Raw genomic sequence first — 19,239 nt, forward strand, 5'->3', positions numbered from 1 at the left:
GAGCAGGGGGTTGGACTAGATGAACTCCTGAGGTCCCTTCCAGTCTTGATATTCTATGTCTCTACCTGGGCCCTTGAGGAATTCCACCAGGATTTCAACAATTTCCACCCCACCATCAACCTTAGCCTTGACCAGTCCACACAAGAGATCCACTTCCTGGACACTACAGTGCAAATAAGCGATGGTCATATAAACACCACCCTGTACCGGAAACCTACTGACTGCTATACTTACCTACATGCCTCCAGCTTTCATCCAGACCACATCACACGATCCATTGTCTACAGCCAAGCTCTCAGATACAACCACATTTGCTCCAGTCCCTCATGCAGAGACAAACACCTACAGGATCTCTATCAAACATTCTTAAAATTACAGTACCCACCTGCTGAAGTGAAGAAACAGAATTGACAGAGCCAGAAGGGTACCCAGAAGTCGCCTACTACAGGACAGGCCCAACAAAGAAAGTAACAGAACGCCACTAGCTGTCAGCTACGCCACTCAACTGAAACCTTTCCAGTGCATCATCAAGGATCTACAACCTATCCTGAAGGATGATCCCTCACTCTCACAGACATTGGGAGACAGGCCAGTCCTCGCTTACACACAGCCCCCCAACCTGAGCAAATATTCACCAGCAACTACAAACCACACAACAAAAACACTAAACCAGAAACCAATCCCTGCAACAAACTCCATTGCTAACTCTATCCGCATATCTTTTCAAGGGACACCATCATAGGACCTAACCACATCAGCCACATCATCAGGGGCTCGTTCACCTGCACAGCTACCAGTGTGATATATGTCATCATGTGCCAGCAATGCCCCTCTGCAATGTACATTGGCCAAACCAGACAGTCTCTATGCAAAAGAATAAAGGGACACAAATCAGATATCAAGAATTGTAACATTCAAAAACCAGTAGTCCAATCTCCCTGGACACTCAATAACATACTTTAAAGTGGCAATTCTTCAAAAAAAAAAAAACTTCAGAAACAGACTTCAAAGAGAAACTGCAGAACTGGAATTAATTTGCAAACTGGACACCATCAAATTAGGTCTGACTAAAGATTGGGAGTGGATGAGTCACTAGAAAAAGTAATTTTCCCTCTGCTGATACTCACACCTTCTTGTCAACTGTTGGGAATAGGCCACATCCATCTTGATTGCATTGGGCCTCATTAGCACTATAAAAGTAATTTTCCCTCTCTTGATATTCACCTTTTCTTGTTAACTGTTGAGACACTTCTGCCTTAATTGAATTGGTCTCGTTAGCACTGACCCCCTCACTTGGTAAGGCAACTCCCATCTTTTCATGTGCTGTAATATTTATACTGCTTACTGTATTTTTCACTCCATGCATCTGATGAAGTGGGTTTTAGCCCATGAGAGCTTGCACCCAAATACATTTGTTAGTCTGTAAGATGCCACAAGGACTCCTCTTTTTCTCTCCATAGAAACAGTGTTGATCTTCATGGGGAGTGGAGGGGACAAAAGAACTAGTTTCTCCATCATAGCATGACAGCCCTTTATGAGTTGGCAAATGTGGCAGGCTGGTCAGTCTGAAATGTCACTGCTGTTTCCCATACCTTGACCCCTGTAAAGTTGGGGGGCTACTGTTTCCCTTTATCCTTCATCACACACCTGGCAAAGCAGCTGTAGGGCTGACCTGAATTACGAAAAATAGAAGAAAACAGGGGGAGGGATAGCTCAGTGGTTTGAGCATTGACCTGCTAAACCCAGGGTTGTGAGTTCAATCTTTGAGGGGGCCATTTAGGAAACTGGGGTGTTTTTTAAAAAAAGAAGCAATAAAAAAAAACCTGTGTAAGGCTTTGCCCTGCTTTGAGCAGGGGGTTGGACTAGATGATCTCCTGAGGTCCCTTCCAGCCCTGATATTTTGTCTTCATATACACAGTCTACAAAATGTAATAGTAAAAGTCTGACTTTGATTATTGGAACAATCAGCATTTGTTAATTTAGCTTTAAATCAGGGAGGTCTTAGAAAATGTGGGGAATTGACAACATAGCTGCCACAAGTAAGCAAAATGGGGTGCGCTAAGCACAGAGTTGTTCAACCATAACTTTGAACTTCCTTTGTTTTTATTGGCTAAAACTAAGGTTTTAATATTCTATGACTGTTTTCATGTGAATGAACATGCTACAATCACATTTGGTTTGTTTTCTCACTGGTGAAAGTTTATGTTCAAAAGTGATATATGCTTATTTATTTCAACTTAAAAACTTGTCATCTTGTCTGCAGGCTGTGATCTATGTGACGTTTGGACCCAAACTCTGCAATAGTGATTAAGGAGAACTTATATTTTGTGTCCAATAATTCTGATTTTTATCAGTAACTCACTGTAATCTGAGTTTTTTTCATGGTATTCTTAAGCAAGCTTTGATAGCTCCATGACTGGGATAGGCCTCCCCCTGGTGAGAATAATTCTAGTTGTCATATGGCATCAATAGAAAAGAATGCTGGAAAGCACATTTGGAAGAATATTTGACAGAATATTTATCTTTATGAAAAAATTCACAACTTTAAACTTTCTTTATTATATGGTTATGTGGAAAAAGTAGTTCTTTGAAGTATATCTCCAGCTTGTTTTATATTTATTCAAATATTCTCTGATGATCACCATGCACAAGTTTGTTTCTTGTATCTAGGGGTTAATGTGCTATTATGCTGTACACCTTTGGTAGTTACCTTTCTGTTCAGTGTTTACATGCTGGTTCCTGGATCTTTTTCCACCATTTATAGTTGTTTTCTTACAGATATGGGTATTATCAGTGTAGCTAACTCTAATGAATATCTCCACAACATTAGTTTTGTCAGTATTTTCCCTTGATATCAAGCATTGGTTGTAGTGTTGTGGAAATTTAATTCAAGTAAAATGATGTTATTATTTAGTACCATGAGTCATATGCACTCTTTAAATGATGCTCCATTCTCTTAATTCCCAATGATAGCATTGCTTTAACTTTTTCTTTGAGCATGAAGTCTTAGTATGCATCCAATCTTTCTTTTGATAATCAGTTTAATTGTGAGACTGAGTAAGCTGCTGGATTGGAAAGGTATGGAAATGCTTTTATCATCTCAACTTGACTGCAATATCTTACTGAATCTTAGAGGTCTAAATCTGGTGGCTTCACCTGCATTGCAATGCAGCATTTCATGTTCTACTTGGGTGGTTGTTGGATGGCATATAGTTTCTTGTCATAGTTCACCATTAAAATGACAGACTTATGATATGGAATGAGAGACTTATGGTATAGAGTTCAGTACTATACAACTTTAAAATTTCCAATAACAAAGATAGTTATTAGGATCTGGGTTAATGTAAAGGGCGTAAGATCTGGATTGTAGCCATAAAGCATAGAGAACCCAAACTGGCATCACATCTTTATGATATTTATGTACAATATGGTGATGTAATCATTCCCATTACATCAGCCAAGAAGAACACACTTTCCAGAATGACAGATGAGTCTTCTTCCTCATGAAACTCTCACTCTGGAGCCAAACTTTTGGGGTATGGGCTCCTCCAGGTTAGCACTACAGCTGTGTGTGCTTTACCTGAACTTGCAGTACTCAGATTAAGTTCAAGCCAAGCCAGAGAGATCTGATTCAGGCTGGCTAGAATGTGTGTCCAGCCAAACTGCTCAGCCAGCTTTACACATTTGATTTTATCTGTCTTAATTCCCATAGTTGGGTACTGTGTCTTGAGTTCTACAGAGTCCACTTCTGTTGGAGATTTAAAAAGAGAATAAATTCTTTTGCTTATTTTAGACTAAAGATGTGCATGCCCAGTACTGCTTTAAATGATGAGGGCTAGTTGGAGTCTGCTTTGTGTCGAGATTTTCTATATTTATTTATCATATTAAGAAGATGAAGATACGGGTGGTTTGTATTTCAAGAAAAAAATGATTTTTTTTCATTTTTTATTTCAGTGCACCGATGCCCTATCTAATTGGAGTTCACTTAAGCTTAATTGAAGTGAGTAATTTTCAAACTAATCTTTATATTTCATATATGTGTGTGAGAATGGAAAAGATTACAGGGGACATTATCTTTTTTCCTTATGGAGAAAGGACTGGTGAGCATTTTGTCAATTCTTTTATTAAGAACATGCATATTATAGAGAATAATTTTAATGAAGTCGCTTAGAGAATGATTACCAATTTAATTAGCATAATGAAATGACTGACTACGAACACTGGAAGCACCGTGAAAGTAGAAATGTCCTTGGTAAAAGTTGTGTTTCCAAATTTGTTGTGTGGATATTCAGGGCTTGCATCATGTGTTTTTGCTTATACTTCATTATCTTAGTGTGAATTTTCTTGTGCATTATGTTTGATGTATTTAACCTCCTGTGTAAAATAGGGTATACCTGCTTCACTAGTCTTTAGTGGAAAGTCAGCTTAATTAACATAGGTATGTCTGCGCTGCCATAAAACACCCACGACTGGCCAGTGTCAGCATACTCATGCTTGCGGGACTCGGACTTCAGAGCTATAAATTTGCAGTGTAGACATTCTGGCTGTAGCCTAGGCTCTGGTGCCCTCCCCCCTCATGGAGTCTCTACCCATGAACCTGGGCTTCAGCCCAAACCTGAATGTCTATGCTGCAATTTTATAGCCCTGTGAGCCCAAGTCAGATGACATAGGCAAGCCACAAATGTTTTGTTGCAGTGTAGACATACCCTCAGGCTACAATATTTCATTAACAGAATGAGAAAGAAAGGTTGAAAAAACTGCTGCTTTTCATCTCCTTGTATACAGTTGTTATCACATAAACTGTTATTGAATCTCTGACCTTTAAAAAACTTGGAAAAACTAGTTCACTAATGCTGTAGACATTGCAAATGTGCCTGAATGCTCATGCAAAAATAATGATAATAGTAAATTAGACCCTCATGGAGTCTGCTAAGCATCTGTGGCTTCCCCACTCATAAATCAGACATTATTCTAAAAGAGTATTTGATTTGATTTTTCCAATGAAATTTTTTACATTCTTACTCTGCTGTAACCCGTTCTGTAAGAACTATTCCACGTTATCAGATGTTCATATACAGGCATAACAATAGCTTTAAGAAAACATTGTTTTGCTCAAAGACTAAAGGTTACTTTTTAAGAATGTTGGAAGAAAGAATGTTAGTTTCTGGGCTCTGTCCCTGGGCAGTCTTTAACACTTTGGAGACAGCAGCTCATATTATGTCATCTTGTAATCATTTAAAGATGTCATTGGCTCTGCTTGTATGGTCTGGGTCTTGATTTTCATAGAAGGTACTTCGTCAGTCTCCCATGCAAGGGCTTTCTTTGGTTTAGACTTGCAATAGATAAGACCATATATAAACGAGTAAATTCACGTTTGCTATGTTGAGGTAGGGTTTTTTTCTCCTCCAGCCCTGTCATCCAGCACAACACACCTTTATGTCCCTGAAAAAGACACACATGTCACCTGTATTGATGATTCCAGACATGGTCTTCTGTATTCCTTTTGTTAGGAAAGATCCTACATCTAGACATGCTATTGTGTTGACCACAGTGGCATGAAACATTAGATTCCTCTTATCTTAGTCATCTAAGACAGTAAGTCATCTGAGAAAGGTTTACTATGAAACTGAAACCACTGAGTTATTCCTTTGAGCCATGTTATTTCCAGGACTACATAGGCAACAATTTAGCCACCTTTCCCCAAAGAACAACTCACAGAATTTTTACCTTGTGATCACCTGCTTTCATTAAAAACTTTTTTGCCTTTACTTCTACGAAGTGAGTAGATACCCAAGACTTCTGAACTCTTATGAATTCTGAGAACATTAGCTAATGTTTCTTTTGATTTTTAGTGTGATTATATGCTTATCTTCATCTTCTGTGTTACACAAATATAAGATGCTATTGTAATGAATTTATATCCAGAGACTATTCTGCCTACAAATTAGTGATGAAACTGTTCTACATAAAGTTGAAGTGATATGTAAATTCTAAATGTGAGTTCTTCAAACATTTTAGCTGCCTAGATCCAGCTGACTTATATTTTCCAAGCAGATCTCTATGAGTGGATAATGTATCTGTCTTACAGATTGTAGGGCAGCAGACATTCGGTGGTAATGGAAGATTCAGGTTAATGTTAGGATGATTAATGTAGAATTGCCCGTGTGCTTCACGTTTCATTTAAGTACATTTGCAAAGTTCTAGACATACTTTGTGGAGACAGTACTGCATTGATTCAAAGGAGAATTTTGATAATGCAACCTCACATTTACCTTTCCTTAAGTAACCTTCATTAGCTCACCTCATAATGTTCACTGTTTGCTAATCTGTGAGACAGGAATTCTCCAAATGTCTCTCTTTTTCTGAGACAAAGTGAATGGGGTTGTCGTAGCTTCCTACTCAGATTTGAACCTTAGCGTTCATAAACTGAGAAGCTAGCATGAACCCTCTAACCTTAATTACCAGCTTAGATCTGATATCGCTGCCACCAGCCAGGAATTTCCAGGGCCTGACTCCCTCGGGTCTCCCCAAAACGTTCCCTGGGGAACCCCAAGACTCAGATGCCCTGAGTCTTACAACAAAGGGAAATAACCTCCTCCCCTTGTCTCCTCTTTACCCCCTCCCAGGCTTCCCCTGGAAGATACAGCTTCAAGTCCTTGAAACACAAGCACCGAGAGATTAAGTATCTCTCCCCTCCCCCCTCCTTCTTCCCCTGAGGCTGTTCAGATCCACCCTCCGTAGATCTAACACAAAGAGAATTTCCCTTCCCTTCGTTCCTTAGCCTACCCAGAGAAAACTCAAACAGGTCTTAAAAAGAAAGCTTTATATAAAAAGAAAGAAAAACACATAAACATAGTCTCTGTATCAGGTTGACAATACAGGGTCAATTGCTTAAAAGAAAAAATGAATAAACAACCTTATTCAAAAAAGAAATACAATTTAAACATTCCAGCAACTACACACATGTAAATACAAAAACAATATAAAAACCTATATTGTCTTATACCTGTACTTACAACTGGGAAACAGAAGATTAGAAGCTTGAAGATAGAAAGATCCCTCTCATAGCCGAGAGACAGACAAAAGACACACACCCAAACATTCCCTCCCTGAGCTTTGAAAAATCCGGTTTCCTGATTGGTCCTCTGGTCAGGTGTTTGGTTCCCTTTGTTAACCCTTTACAGGTGAAAGAAACATTAACCCATAGCTATCTGTTTATGACAGGGATAATAACTTTTATTGTACCAGCTTCTCTCTCCCATTTTCTTGCATAATAACGGAGTTTGTGAAAATAAATAAAGAGGCAGATTCCATATTGTAAAGTATTTGGTAATAGGGTCATGTGGTAGCTTGTGTACATTTAGTAAAATGAACTGCAGGCAAATCTCTGGTTTCATACCCTATCTGTAAGTGTAGTTAATTGGGGCAGAAGATGTTGGAAAACCTAAGTTGTACTGTTTTACCAACAAGATCAACTGTTTAAGGAAAGCAATATCAGGAGGCGGTGGGGAGGGCAGACACTGAGAATGGGGGGAGCAAGGGCAGTTACTGAGATTCAGTGGGGGGAATGGGGAAGATGGGGGCAATAGCCTGCTCCGGGCTTGGTGGGGCATAGTTTTTATTGCTGGTCCTATGGCAGTTTCTTGGTCGCTGGTGCCCTGTGCTTCCCCATTCCATTGGTGGCTGGTCTCCTGTGTGCTGATGCGCCCTGCCTAAATGCTGGTACCCTGTCTCCCAATCCATCCCGGTGGCTCACACGTGCTCCTAGACCTAGTGCCTTCACTAGGACCCTTGGTGGCCCAAAGACTGACCAGGCTTGGCCAGGGAGTCACATGAGCAGCCAACTCCCCCAGCCAGCTCAGGGCATAGGCTATGTCACCCCTGTGTGGGCGCTGCACACCAACCCACAGCTTCTACAGCTACTCAAGTGAAATAAAACAGGAAGAGGATAATTGTTCCTTCATGCTCCCCAACAGGTGGTGGGCCTGATCCCAGGCCCCAGGGTAGGCAGTCCAGTCCTTCCTCCAGGTCCCACTCTTATTTCCCCCTTCCCTCCTGTGTGTGCTAGGGGTTAGAAACACACCTGGGTTCTGCTCTTGCCTCTATGAGGTATTGTGGGGCAGAAGACATAGGGAGACAGAAACATATATCAGCCCCTACAATATTTCCATTGCGGTGGCATTAGCCTCTATTGACCTCCCTGTTCCATCGCTCCTGGTGACAGAAACAACTTCAGGTTCATCTGATCTGCTTCCTGTCATTTATAGATTTCAAATAATGATGATACCTAATGTTTCTGGTTTTAGTTTAAAAGAATGCTGTCAGTTTAATTTGATATTTAGTTAGTGCTGAACCTGTTTGACAAGTCCTTTTACAGTAAGGGTTTTGAGATCATTTGCTCTCCTCTTCCTTATATTTTATGCCATGCCCTTCGCATCTATAGTTCAACTGCTATTCAGCACCTTCCTTTGTTTCAGTAGTAAATGAATTCTAGCTGCAGCTGTCTCACAAATCGTCATGCTCTTTGGCTGGCTGGCAGACAATGCTATTCTGACATGGTGATGTAAAAGACGTCAAACTGCTGTAGCATTATGGTTACCCAAATCATTTGTTGGGCTCCCGTGATAGAGGTTATTAGGCAAATCTTCACATATTTTCCTTATCATAAGCTTGATTTTTTTCTTTAAAAATAAAAGGTAAACTGGGTTCTTATAGTACGTCACAGATTACAGTATATTCATTTTACCTTTTATAATTTCCCTGAAATTAAATGGTGATTGTGTACTTTTTTTGAACCCAATTTTGCCACTTTCACAATCCCCATACTTCTTGGGACTACATAATTCATATGTGATTTTGAAAACTTTGAAACACATAAAGATAGATACTAGGCTTAAATATCATAAACCATTGTTAAAGTAATATGCTGTGTCCTTTAAGTGCCCACTCATAGTCTCATCCAACATTATTTTAGCATTGGGGTCAAAATAAAGAAATTAAAACTCTTTGAACTGGTTAATAGTTATCCAAACAGTTTCAGCATGAAGGGTCCAATTGCACCTTCAGTTATATCTGTGCAACCCCATTGCCTGCAGCAGGATTGCATGGATCTAAGTTTAGGACAGAAAATGTCCAGAAAAATATCTGAATAAAATTACAGATTTTAATTTTGAGGTTCCATACAGTACATTCTGCTATTGCAAAGTGTATGCAGTTTTTGCACTATTGCTGTTCACTGAAGAGGAAAGTACTTTTTAAAACTTCATCTAATGATATCCTTGATCCAAAACATGAAAATGTTGCCTTTTCGTTTGTTTGTAAATTGATATAATCCTCAATTAAGCATAGAAAATTGTGTAATTTATGTGGACAATGTATTAAAATACTAATACCCACTTGCATTTTTTCCTGAACAGAGAGTAAAAAATAGATCACTGGAGGATGTGGTTATGCTAAATGTTGACACAAACACTCTAGAAAACCCATTTAATGACCTGAACAACCTACCTAGTGAAGTGGTAAGTCTGATGAGTATTTCATGTTGTTGTTGTTTTTTCTTTTCTAGTAGCTTGAATTACTAACAGTGATTTTTGCCTGCTTTTGCTAACTGAAATAAAAGGAATAAGGGGAAAAAAGTACCAGCTGTGGTCCCATATTTAAGATTTTTACTTTTTTTTGACAGTTGAGGAGATGTTGAATGGAACATCATATTCCTTATTGTAAAAGCAGGATCATAATTATAAAGCTAGCTGCATTCATTAGGCATTGCTGCTTTAAACGCAAGAGTCTCTTCATCTCATCTTAATCATATATTACAAAGTAGGCATTTCTGTCTGCCTACTGGCATGTCTTGCAAAAGAACGAGAGAGTTTTTGAAGGCAAAAAGAAGAAGGGGGCCAATTATCGGCTTCTGCTTCCCTGCCACCTGCCAGCGCTTTTCCTTTTAATTAATGATCTGATGACACTGGTCAATATAATAAGAAATGCTTGTACAGTTGGGGTCAGAAAATTCAGGCTTTGATCATCTTCAACTTTCTGAAACATTTATTTGTTTTCTCTGAATTATTTCAGTTTTATTTTAATCTCTTCTATCCTGCTGAGGGTCGCATGAATGAAAACCTACATTCTTTGTCATTTGCTTTGGCAGAGCAAAGACTGCTTACTTAGAATTCTATTTGTAAATTAAACTGCTAACCCAGTTTGTCATAAAAGACATCTGATCCTTTTGAAATGACGAAAACTGTCTTTTGTCTGTAAAGGATGATAAATTAAGTGCCAGTTCTTTCTGGACTTTGATCTTGCACAGATTTTTTTTCCCTGCTGCTTATAATGGAACATATTCTGTATTTCATGTTAAATACTCTCAAAAATGCATTACGCTTACCTTGCTTTTCCTTAATATAGTGCTGAAAGGATACCCTTTTGATACCAATGTGTGTATTTTGAGTTTTAGATAGTCAAGATATAATAGTAGTATGCTATTTTAAATGTGTGTCAACAAAAAGTATTTTATAGAAAGGAGTGAAATCAAATAGTAGCCTGTTTCCAAAATTGCAGTCTTTTTTTAAACTCTGTATTTCCACCAAGCTAAGGCACTACAGTGACTGATAAGTCCTATCTTTATTCCATTGGTAATTTGAGTACATATATAACAGAAAGCAAAATCCTGATGCTTACATTAATGGTCAGAGACAGTTTTATTTTAATATTATTACATTCTGAACTTTTTTGAGATAATGAAGGCATAGTTTGACCAGATAAAGTGTCAAACACTGCACTCTCCAAGCTCTAATAAAAGAATTTCATATTGTTTATATTTAATCTGATTGTGGTATATTTTTTAGTGATTTTAAATGTATTGTATTTTGCATAAGAATAACAAGTTAATTCAAAAACTACCGGTCATTCATTGTTGTGTCAATAATTCTGGCTGACTTTGCATCAAGTGAAAAATGTTATTTCGTTGAGGTTTAGAATGTATACCATAAAGTATATATCCTTTGTCACATGATAGTTAGATGTGAAATTCAGAATTAAGCATTAATTCTGTTATATACCAATAATGTAAGTGACAGTGATTTCAAATTGTAAAAAGAGTACACACATTGGAAGGAAATCTGTTTGTTTTTAAACATGCTTATCAAAATACACGTTTAAAAACAATTAAAAAAAAATTAGTGAACACAAACTCCCGTACTTTTAGACGTATATTGTCCCCCAGGATGTATGCGTGTAAGTCCTATTAATGTTAATAAAGGTTACCCAGGCACACAGAGTGCACAATGGACTTTTTATAAAATACAGCATTCCATATACAGTATGGAATAAAACAGGGAAACTGTGTTTTTATAGATGTCTCACTTGCCAGATTTTATGGGAACATATTTTTTTTGGATGAAACAAGTTTTAGTAGGTTACTTTATATTTCGTTTGAGTCTCCCCATCTCTTTCTGACTTGAGCAGTGAAACAGTTTTCCTTGTGGAACTAATTTGTTAATTAAAAACACATACAAATGTGGGTGAAAAATCCTAAACAAAGGGTACAGACAGTATACGGATTTTGGCATATAATATGACTGGTGAGAGCAAACTGTCTTTCATTCATAAGAGAAATTACAATTACAACTGCTAATATATGGATATAAATATTTCAAATATATTAAACAATATAGAACAAAAATGATAGATCAAATTGAAAAGATCACAGCATATATTTGCAGATGTAAAACATATAAATACATTTAAATAAAGCCCACAAATGTATAGACAAGAGTAATAAACCTTTTGATGAAAAAATATATAATCAGGAATAGCAATTAAGAATGTTAAACCAGAACAAACTGCTGAAAGGATAAAGGCAGCTTTAAGTTTACCATCCCCCTCCAAAAACTGATTTCAGACAAATTAACAAGCCACCATAATAAATTTAACATTTTCAAAGGATATTCTAAAACTGTCTCTTGTGTCTAAAAGGAAATTGGATAACAGCTTTCTTAATCAATAAGCCTGAAGATAATATGTTTTCAGTGGTGAGGCATATAACAGTTTAGCAAAGTCTAATAATATGACTATTAAAATGTTAATATTTCTTTTATTGTGAATGAATTTCTTTAAAAATATAATATGAAATCTGAAAAAAATTACTATTTGATGTTATGTCTAATACATTATAATTAACTGAAATTTAGAGGACCTTTTAAAATCATTCACTTAAGCATTTAAATTATACTTACATGCTAGATAACTTTCTGTGCATGTGAACTCTATTATTTTGTCAGATTGACCAGTGGTCTTGACTGTTCAAAGGTCAGTGGTCACAGTTGTCCTGAATTACCAGTCCTTTTTTCATGTGGACCCTCTGCTGCGTTGCATGCTGTAATCTTCTTAATGGCTTCATTCCAATATTCACACATAATATTCTAGATTTATTGACTGTTAGAAATACTACCATGCCAGTAGCAGTTCCGCTATTCCTAAGGTATTTAAAATTGGAAAAATAAATCAATGCAAGACTTTCAGGAATCCTTTGTTTTCCTTAAGGGGGGGAAAAGCCTTCTTCCTGTCTTCTGACAAGAACACTTGTTTTTAGATTTCATCATTTCACTATAGATTTGTCTCATTTCTTTAAAGAAAAACAAAATAAGCAGCTATTTCAGTAAGAGTAAATTTTCTAATACAATAGTCCTTCGAACACCATTTTTTCTTCTTGTAAGGCCTTATATTATAAGTTTTTAGTGATAGTTGAGACTACAAGCATCTCAAAATTATAAATGCTGTGCCCAATCCAGCAGTGACTTACACACATGCTTAACTTTGTCAGTGGGACTACTCATGTACTCAAGCTAAGCATGTTCATAAAGACTTGCAAGATTGATGTCATGTGTTTAATACCATGAGCAGTTCCATTGACCTCAGGATTGGGCCCTCGGCTTGTCTTGCTGTGTATCAGTGCTTTGAGAAATATTTATGTGATTTGTGGAAGATTATGATTTCTTCAGTATTTTCTGCATTTTGTTAAATAATGGTGCCAAGTACTAAAAAACTGTAGAGCAACTGAAAGAGAGATGGCCTGAATAGCATTTAGACACTAGAATGCAGAACAGTACCTATATGTGTCCTTTTCATCAAAAAATACATTTTAGATACGTAAAGGAAACCAGTTTCAACACTGTAAATCCACTCCATATTTGATAGGTAGACTCTAATTTATTCAGAAAGCTGAATATTTGCTTTGAATAGTAGTTCCTATGAGTATTATTCCTCAAAGTACAAGTTAGTGCTGTTGTAAAATAAATTGTGATTAGTTCCTAACTGTGAAACTGATTGTATTAGTCATAATATTTAAATTTTGTTACTTATGAAGTGTCAGTAGGAAAATGTAGTATAAAAATAATTATTAATCCATTAGAAATCCAGAATGGCTAGCAAAGTAGGCATATTGTGAGAGTCAACTGCTTATTTGCAGAGATTTTTACGATCATTTGGCATCACAGTGAACCTTGGTATAAGTTTAGAATTTAGAATATTAGGTAAAAATGACAGCATTCTTTGAACCTTATTTGATTTTGGAAATACTACATTTAAGCAGATACCCGTCATTATTTAAAAATAACTGGATATTTAGTGTTAAGTGCTGAAGGGCTGAGATGTCCAAAGTCTGCAAATAGAGAAACTCTTTCATTAAAATAATGATCTACATATTCTGAGGTTACCTTTTGTTTAAGTAAATTTGTTTTAAACTGCGCTCCATTTCTGTTCTTTAGCCAATTCACTTTCTCACTGTTTGTGACTTGTCTTATTCTTCCAGTGGCCTGATTTAATAGGAATGCTGATAGAAACATAAGCAACTGCCACTCATATTGAAATAGTATCTTGAATATCCATCTGGGAGATTTGAGTACCTTGTGCTTAGGTGTGTAGACAAACAAATGTGATTTGTGTCAAGAGGCCTATGACAAGTTTATTTTAGAGAATTTGCAACCAGATTTTAAAGGAATACTGGATCTAGTCCGACAGTCTGTGAAGCTCTAATCCTGCAGGCCAAATTCATGCAGGTGGTTTCTGAAATCAATGGGACTACTCACCCAACTTTGATTCTGTAAACATTTGAGCACTTGCTTTACTTAGCTACCATGAGTAGGGACTATGCACATATATAAGTGTTTGCAGGATCAAGGTGAGTAAGTGAGTAGTCCCACTGATTTCAGAAAGACTACTTGGATGAATTTGGCCTGAGGGTTGGAATTTTACAGATTATGAGATTGGATCCAGTATTCCTTTAAAGTTTAGTTGTGTATTCTCTAAAGTAAACTTGTGAAAACTTGCGTAAATTTGGGCTGCAGGACTGGGTCCACAGTGAGGTTAAAAATAAGCATTTTAAACTCTGTTGTTATAAATTTAAATGATGAAAACTGAAATAATTTTATGAATTTATTTTGCATCACTCATTCTATTTTTATATTTTTCTACTTTCAGTTTCACTTTTATTTCTAGTCAGTTTCTTGTCATCTTTACTTTTTTGCCTTTGTGCACTACATATCACAGAGGATGTGGGTTGCAAGATTCCCAGGGGAATGTTTCAATTAAAAATCCCCCCAAATAATGTTTTCATTGGAATATTAAATATAAATATGTGAATATATTTGATCATAAAATATTTTTATTTATTCTTCTTATGAAGGGTGAATTTTGGCCTTCAATCACCTTTACAGTGTTTCATTGACACATTATGTCAAGCAATCAAGGTACAAGTCACATGTTTAAATTAATTCAAGTTTACCCTGATTCAAATGCATTTTTGAACGTTTAAAATCTTCAGGGAAATACAATGAATATTTCCAAAGTTGTGACACATTCTTTTCTTATCTCTTTAATATGTCTAGATTTTACGTTTCAGATTGTCCTGGCATGTGGCAAAAACCACCAACCAACCAACCAAAAGAGAAAAAAAAAAAACTAACCCTCCCCCCCACACACAAACCCCAACAGTCTCTTGATGATATCCTATTAGTTCCAACTTTTCCACATCTCTGCTTTACCCTTGCTTGCTAGTGTTTAACAGTCAGTGAAGTGACCTTCCCAAGAGGATCCAAGAATGGTCAGGGCAAGATAAAGATAAGCATTTTGCTTTCAGTGCAGTTTAAGAACCCCATCTCTGACTGCCCTAATGGATCACTGGTGTCTCCTGGAAGCAAACTTGACTGTTATGCCTGCCTCCTGTGAATTGCTTGATTCCAGTTTTAGCTTTTGTGGCTTCCTGAGCACCAACTGCCATACAAGCTACATAACAATTCACTTTCAACCTTATAACATGTTTGGTTTTGTTACTGATATTGTGTAAACATACATTTGAAATTTGTTAGTCTTTTGTTTTATGCATTTGTATTAATAAAATTGCCACTATCGTGTCACCCCAGGTGACTTACATTTCCCCTCTTTGGCTTACCATGTCTAGCAAGGTTTCAGAGTAGCAGCCGTGTTAGTCTGTATCCACAAAAAGAATAGGAGTACTCGTGGCACCTTAGAGACTAACAAATTTATTAGAGCATAAACTTTTGTGAGCTACAAGTACTCCTGTTCTTTTCACCTCTAGCAAATTATTTTTCCACTTTTCCCTGTTAGCATGCTCCAAGATTCCACCCCACAGCCAAGTAATTGAAATTAATCCATTCAGGAGCACTTCACAGCACCTATTCCCTCCTCTGTTCACACTGGAATCACTCCACAAGTACTGATTTATCCTAGTTCAGTCTGGCTTATTTTCAAGCGTCTCCTTTGTTTTAACCACCGCTTTCTTTAGCTATGCTCTTTTTGGAGAAGCTTGTGCCAATACTACTCCAGTGACACAGTTCTTGTAGGAACACTGCTAAAGAAGCTCTTGCCACTGCATATGATCTGTAGGAGAGACCTGGACCACTTGCAAACCATAATTGCCAAGAGTGGAAAGTCCATTGTGATCTGGTGAAGCTACCCATTCCCTGTTCTTGGGGAAGATGGGAGCTTGAGGGAGCTTCCCTTGAACTACAAAATAATCTTTTGGAGGATAGATTTGCCTTCATTAGCAGTCTGTGTGGGAGCTGTTAACACAACTTTTACTGCTATAGTGCAGTCTATTGGAGTATGTAGAATTCTTACCATATTTTATAGGGGAGTACCTTTGCCTTTATGCTGACACACCCTGTGGTTGCTGCAGTGGTGGTGGGTCTCTGCTTTCTGCTGCTCTTATTTATACCAGATAGACCCACGAGATGGTGAAGTTCTCCCCTGGGTATAGCTTACTAGCTTACTTCTTATCACACAAGCTTTGACCGTATTGATTGCTTATCTTTAATTTCTCTTATTGACTGAACGTATAGGCTGGTCCCTCCCTCACCAAGCTTTATTTTATCCTTACATCCACTCTCCTCCCTCACCTCTACCATTACACACCTTCTCTTCCCACAAGCTGCCTTATCTCCCATCCAGCAACTTTTCCTGTGCTCACTGCAACATTGTCTCTCCTCCTCTCAACAGAAAATGTACCTACCCCTGCTCTTCAGTCTGTCACTGATGACTATGTGTTGTGTCCTTGCTTACACAGATAGTTGGTGGGAGACTCATCAGCATATATTGATAATCTCTAGCTGTCCCATCCATCCATACAAAAAAATATATAGAGCCATCAAGTTCCATGTATGTCATGCCAAAGCAACATCTTTTTTTTCATAATCCGTGCCCTCCCTTCTTCTGACACTGCCGTTGCTTAATTTAATCGTTAGTGATCTTTAAACTTGGAGCTTGATTGTGCAAGTGCTTATGCATGTAACTATACTGTTTGCAAGATGGGGGCCTTAAATAGTAAGCTCTTCAGGGGAGTGGTCTGTTATTTTTAAATGTCTGTAGAGCACAGCTGTGGCACTGTAGAAGTAATAATCATATTTAAGATTAATTTCTTACTTGTATCAGAGGGGTGGCCATGTTAGTCTGGATCTGTAAAAGCAGCAGAGAATCCTATGGCACCTTATAGACTAACAGACGTTTTGGAGCATGAGCTTTCATGGGTGAATACCCACTTCGACGGATTTCCACTACATGCATCCGATGAAGTGAGCATTCACCCACGAAAACTCATGCTCCAAAACGTTTGTTAGTCTATAAGGTGCCACAGGACTCTTTGCTCCATTTCTTACTTGATTAACCTTGTGGTGAAGCTGGTGATGCAGCAACAGAGTATGGTTTATCCCATTTTTATCAGTGAGGTAGACATCTGTGTCAAGTGCTGTTTGTTTCATTTGACTCAGTTGTTTCTTGTAGCAACGCTTCTTTAGGACTCTGGGCAAAAAATAAGTATTGGTCCATCAGAAGCTACGTTAGAACATCATTAAGGGTTAGCCTCTAGTTTGGATAGCTGGATCTTACATTGGGATGAGGAAAGAGTTGCCTAAGTGGCAGTCCACAAAGGGATTCTGGCTCACCACCCAGAATGTCTCAGAGAGATGAGGAGAGCTGCAACACCATTTCAGATGGGCACAGCATAAGGTCCTCCTTTGTTGACCTTTCTTTGCCGACTGATGTATAGGGAGTAGGCTTGAGGTCTTATTTCCTCTGGTTGTCAAGTGCACTGCTAGCACTAAACACTCCTGGTTCTTGTATATGGCAGCTTGAGCCTGAAAGGTGCTCAGCATTCTGGCACTTATCCAGTAAAACACTTTAGCACATGCATATCTTAAAACCAGGCATAGTTCCATTTATTTCAATTAAGGTAAATGACACGTTTCTCACCAGTATGTAATAGCATGCATTTTTTAGAAAGGTCCTATCTCAATAACAATTTTTACCATAAACCAATTAATTCACTTGACATAATTGTGTTGGAAACTAAAGTCTCCTAATTCATTATTTGATAGGTGAGAAATATTTTCAATTATGTTGTAAAATGTCTGAGCTTTTTGTAATTTGTTTCCATTTTGTGAAAACCTGCCAGATTTTTGTTTGGTTTTCTGCAATAGCTTTTGCTCAAAAAATGAACCCCTAAGATTGGTCTAATTTTTTTAACAAAATACTGTTTTAAAGAGTGAAATTTCAATTTGATGAAGATCAGCTTTCATATGAAAACATACAAGACATGACATTATTCAAAAAATTAAATTACAATATGCAAAATTTTGCTGTCCAAAGATGGCTTGGAATCACATGAACATTTTTTCACATTTTTTTTCACAGCCCTATTTATAATATATAATTTACATGAATGCAAATTATTTTTTTAAGGAGGAAAGGGGGGAAGCTTCTGTCTCTTGCATTTAGGAAATGTTCTACTGGATTAAAAAGAAGTGGAAATCTGGTTTTCATTTTTGACAAACCAGGTTTCTTTACAGTGACCCTTGCTCTCTTATTTCAACATTAGTGAAATATAACTGTAATTGCTGACACATCTCTCCTTTTAAAAGAACTTATGAATGTTTTTCCCATTGAATTAAATAAGCTTCAATTTTAATAACTTTCAAAATAATCATAAACTACAGAACAAAGAAAGTGAAATGACAAGCATTTATTTTTGCAACCTTGAACTGTGTAACTGTTTCTTGTACTGTGAATTGTACTCTTTTTTTTTTTTTTTCTTTTGAGGTGTAAGTAAAAAAACTTAAATGAGCATTGGTGTGTGCTCTCCGTGGGCTAACCGAATCAGACTCTAAACTTTTATCTGGATCTATGGAGCTTGGATATATATTGAAAAGATCACAGCTATGGGGAGAAGACCTATACTATAAAGGCCTTTCTGCATAGATTATGAACATCATAACTCAATAATTTTTTTTTCAAAACTATAGTTATAATTGGACCCAATGGGGGTCTCTCTCTTTGATCAGATCACAGTAACTGTGACTTTACAGTGGAAAATGTCACTACTGTGAAGGTTTATCACCTGTAGAGCTGGTCTTTTCTCTGATGCCATGTTCAGTTCTCATTAGCATTATTCAAAGTTTAGTTGTTAATTAGGGTGACACTTCAATTACAATCATCATCTACAAGAACAGCCATGACTGCTTGCATAAAGAAACAAAAAGATATTCATTTTTGCATACATTTACAAAAGAATGAAACCTGTTTTGGTGATACTTTGTGCTCATAAGGGTAGCCTAAATGTTCTGTTTAAAGAGTAACCTGACTTAAAATAAATACTGCTTTGGACAGTATCTGATAACTTATGTATTGTTTTGCAAGGAACTTTGCAATAAAAATTACTATGGAAACACATCT

General features: G+C 37.2%; 1 protein-coding gene across 2 annotated transcripts in view; it reads left to right on the forward strand.

Annotated features, from left to right (window-relative positions):
* Nucleotides 1-19,239, forward strand: part of DENND1B (DENN domain containing 1B) — a 250,487-nt gene that overhangs the window by 170,211 nt on the left and 61,037 nt on the right. For both annotated transcript variants that reach the window (XM_032770891.2, XM_032770892.2), the window contains 2 exons: nt 3,955-4,000; nt 9,417-9,518. In XM_032770891.2, coding sequence (XP_032626782.1) covers nt 3,955-4,000; nt 9,417-9,518 — 148 coding nt within the window. The remainder of the gene's footprint in view (nt 1-3,954; nt 4,001-9,416; nt 9,519-19,239) is intronic.

The sequence above is a fragment of the Chelonoidis abingdonii genome, chromosome 7, assembly GCF_003597395.2.
Source record: "Chelonoidis abingdonii isolate Lonesome George chromosome 7, CheloAbing_2.0, whole genome shotgun sequence".
In the NCBI taxonomy this organism is placed as follows: domain Eukaryota; kingdom Metazoa; phylum Chordata; order Testudines; family Testudinidae; genus Chelonoidis; species Chelonoidis abingdonii.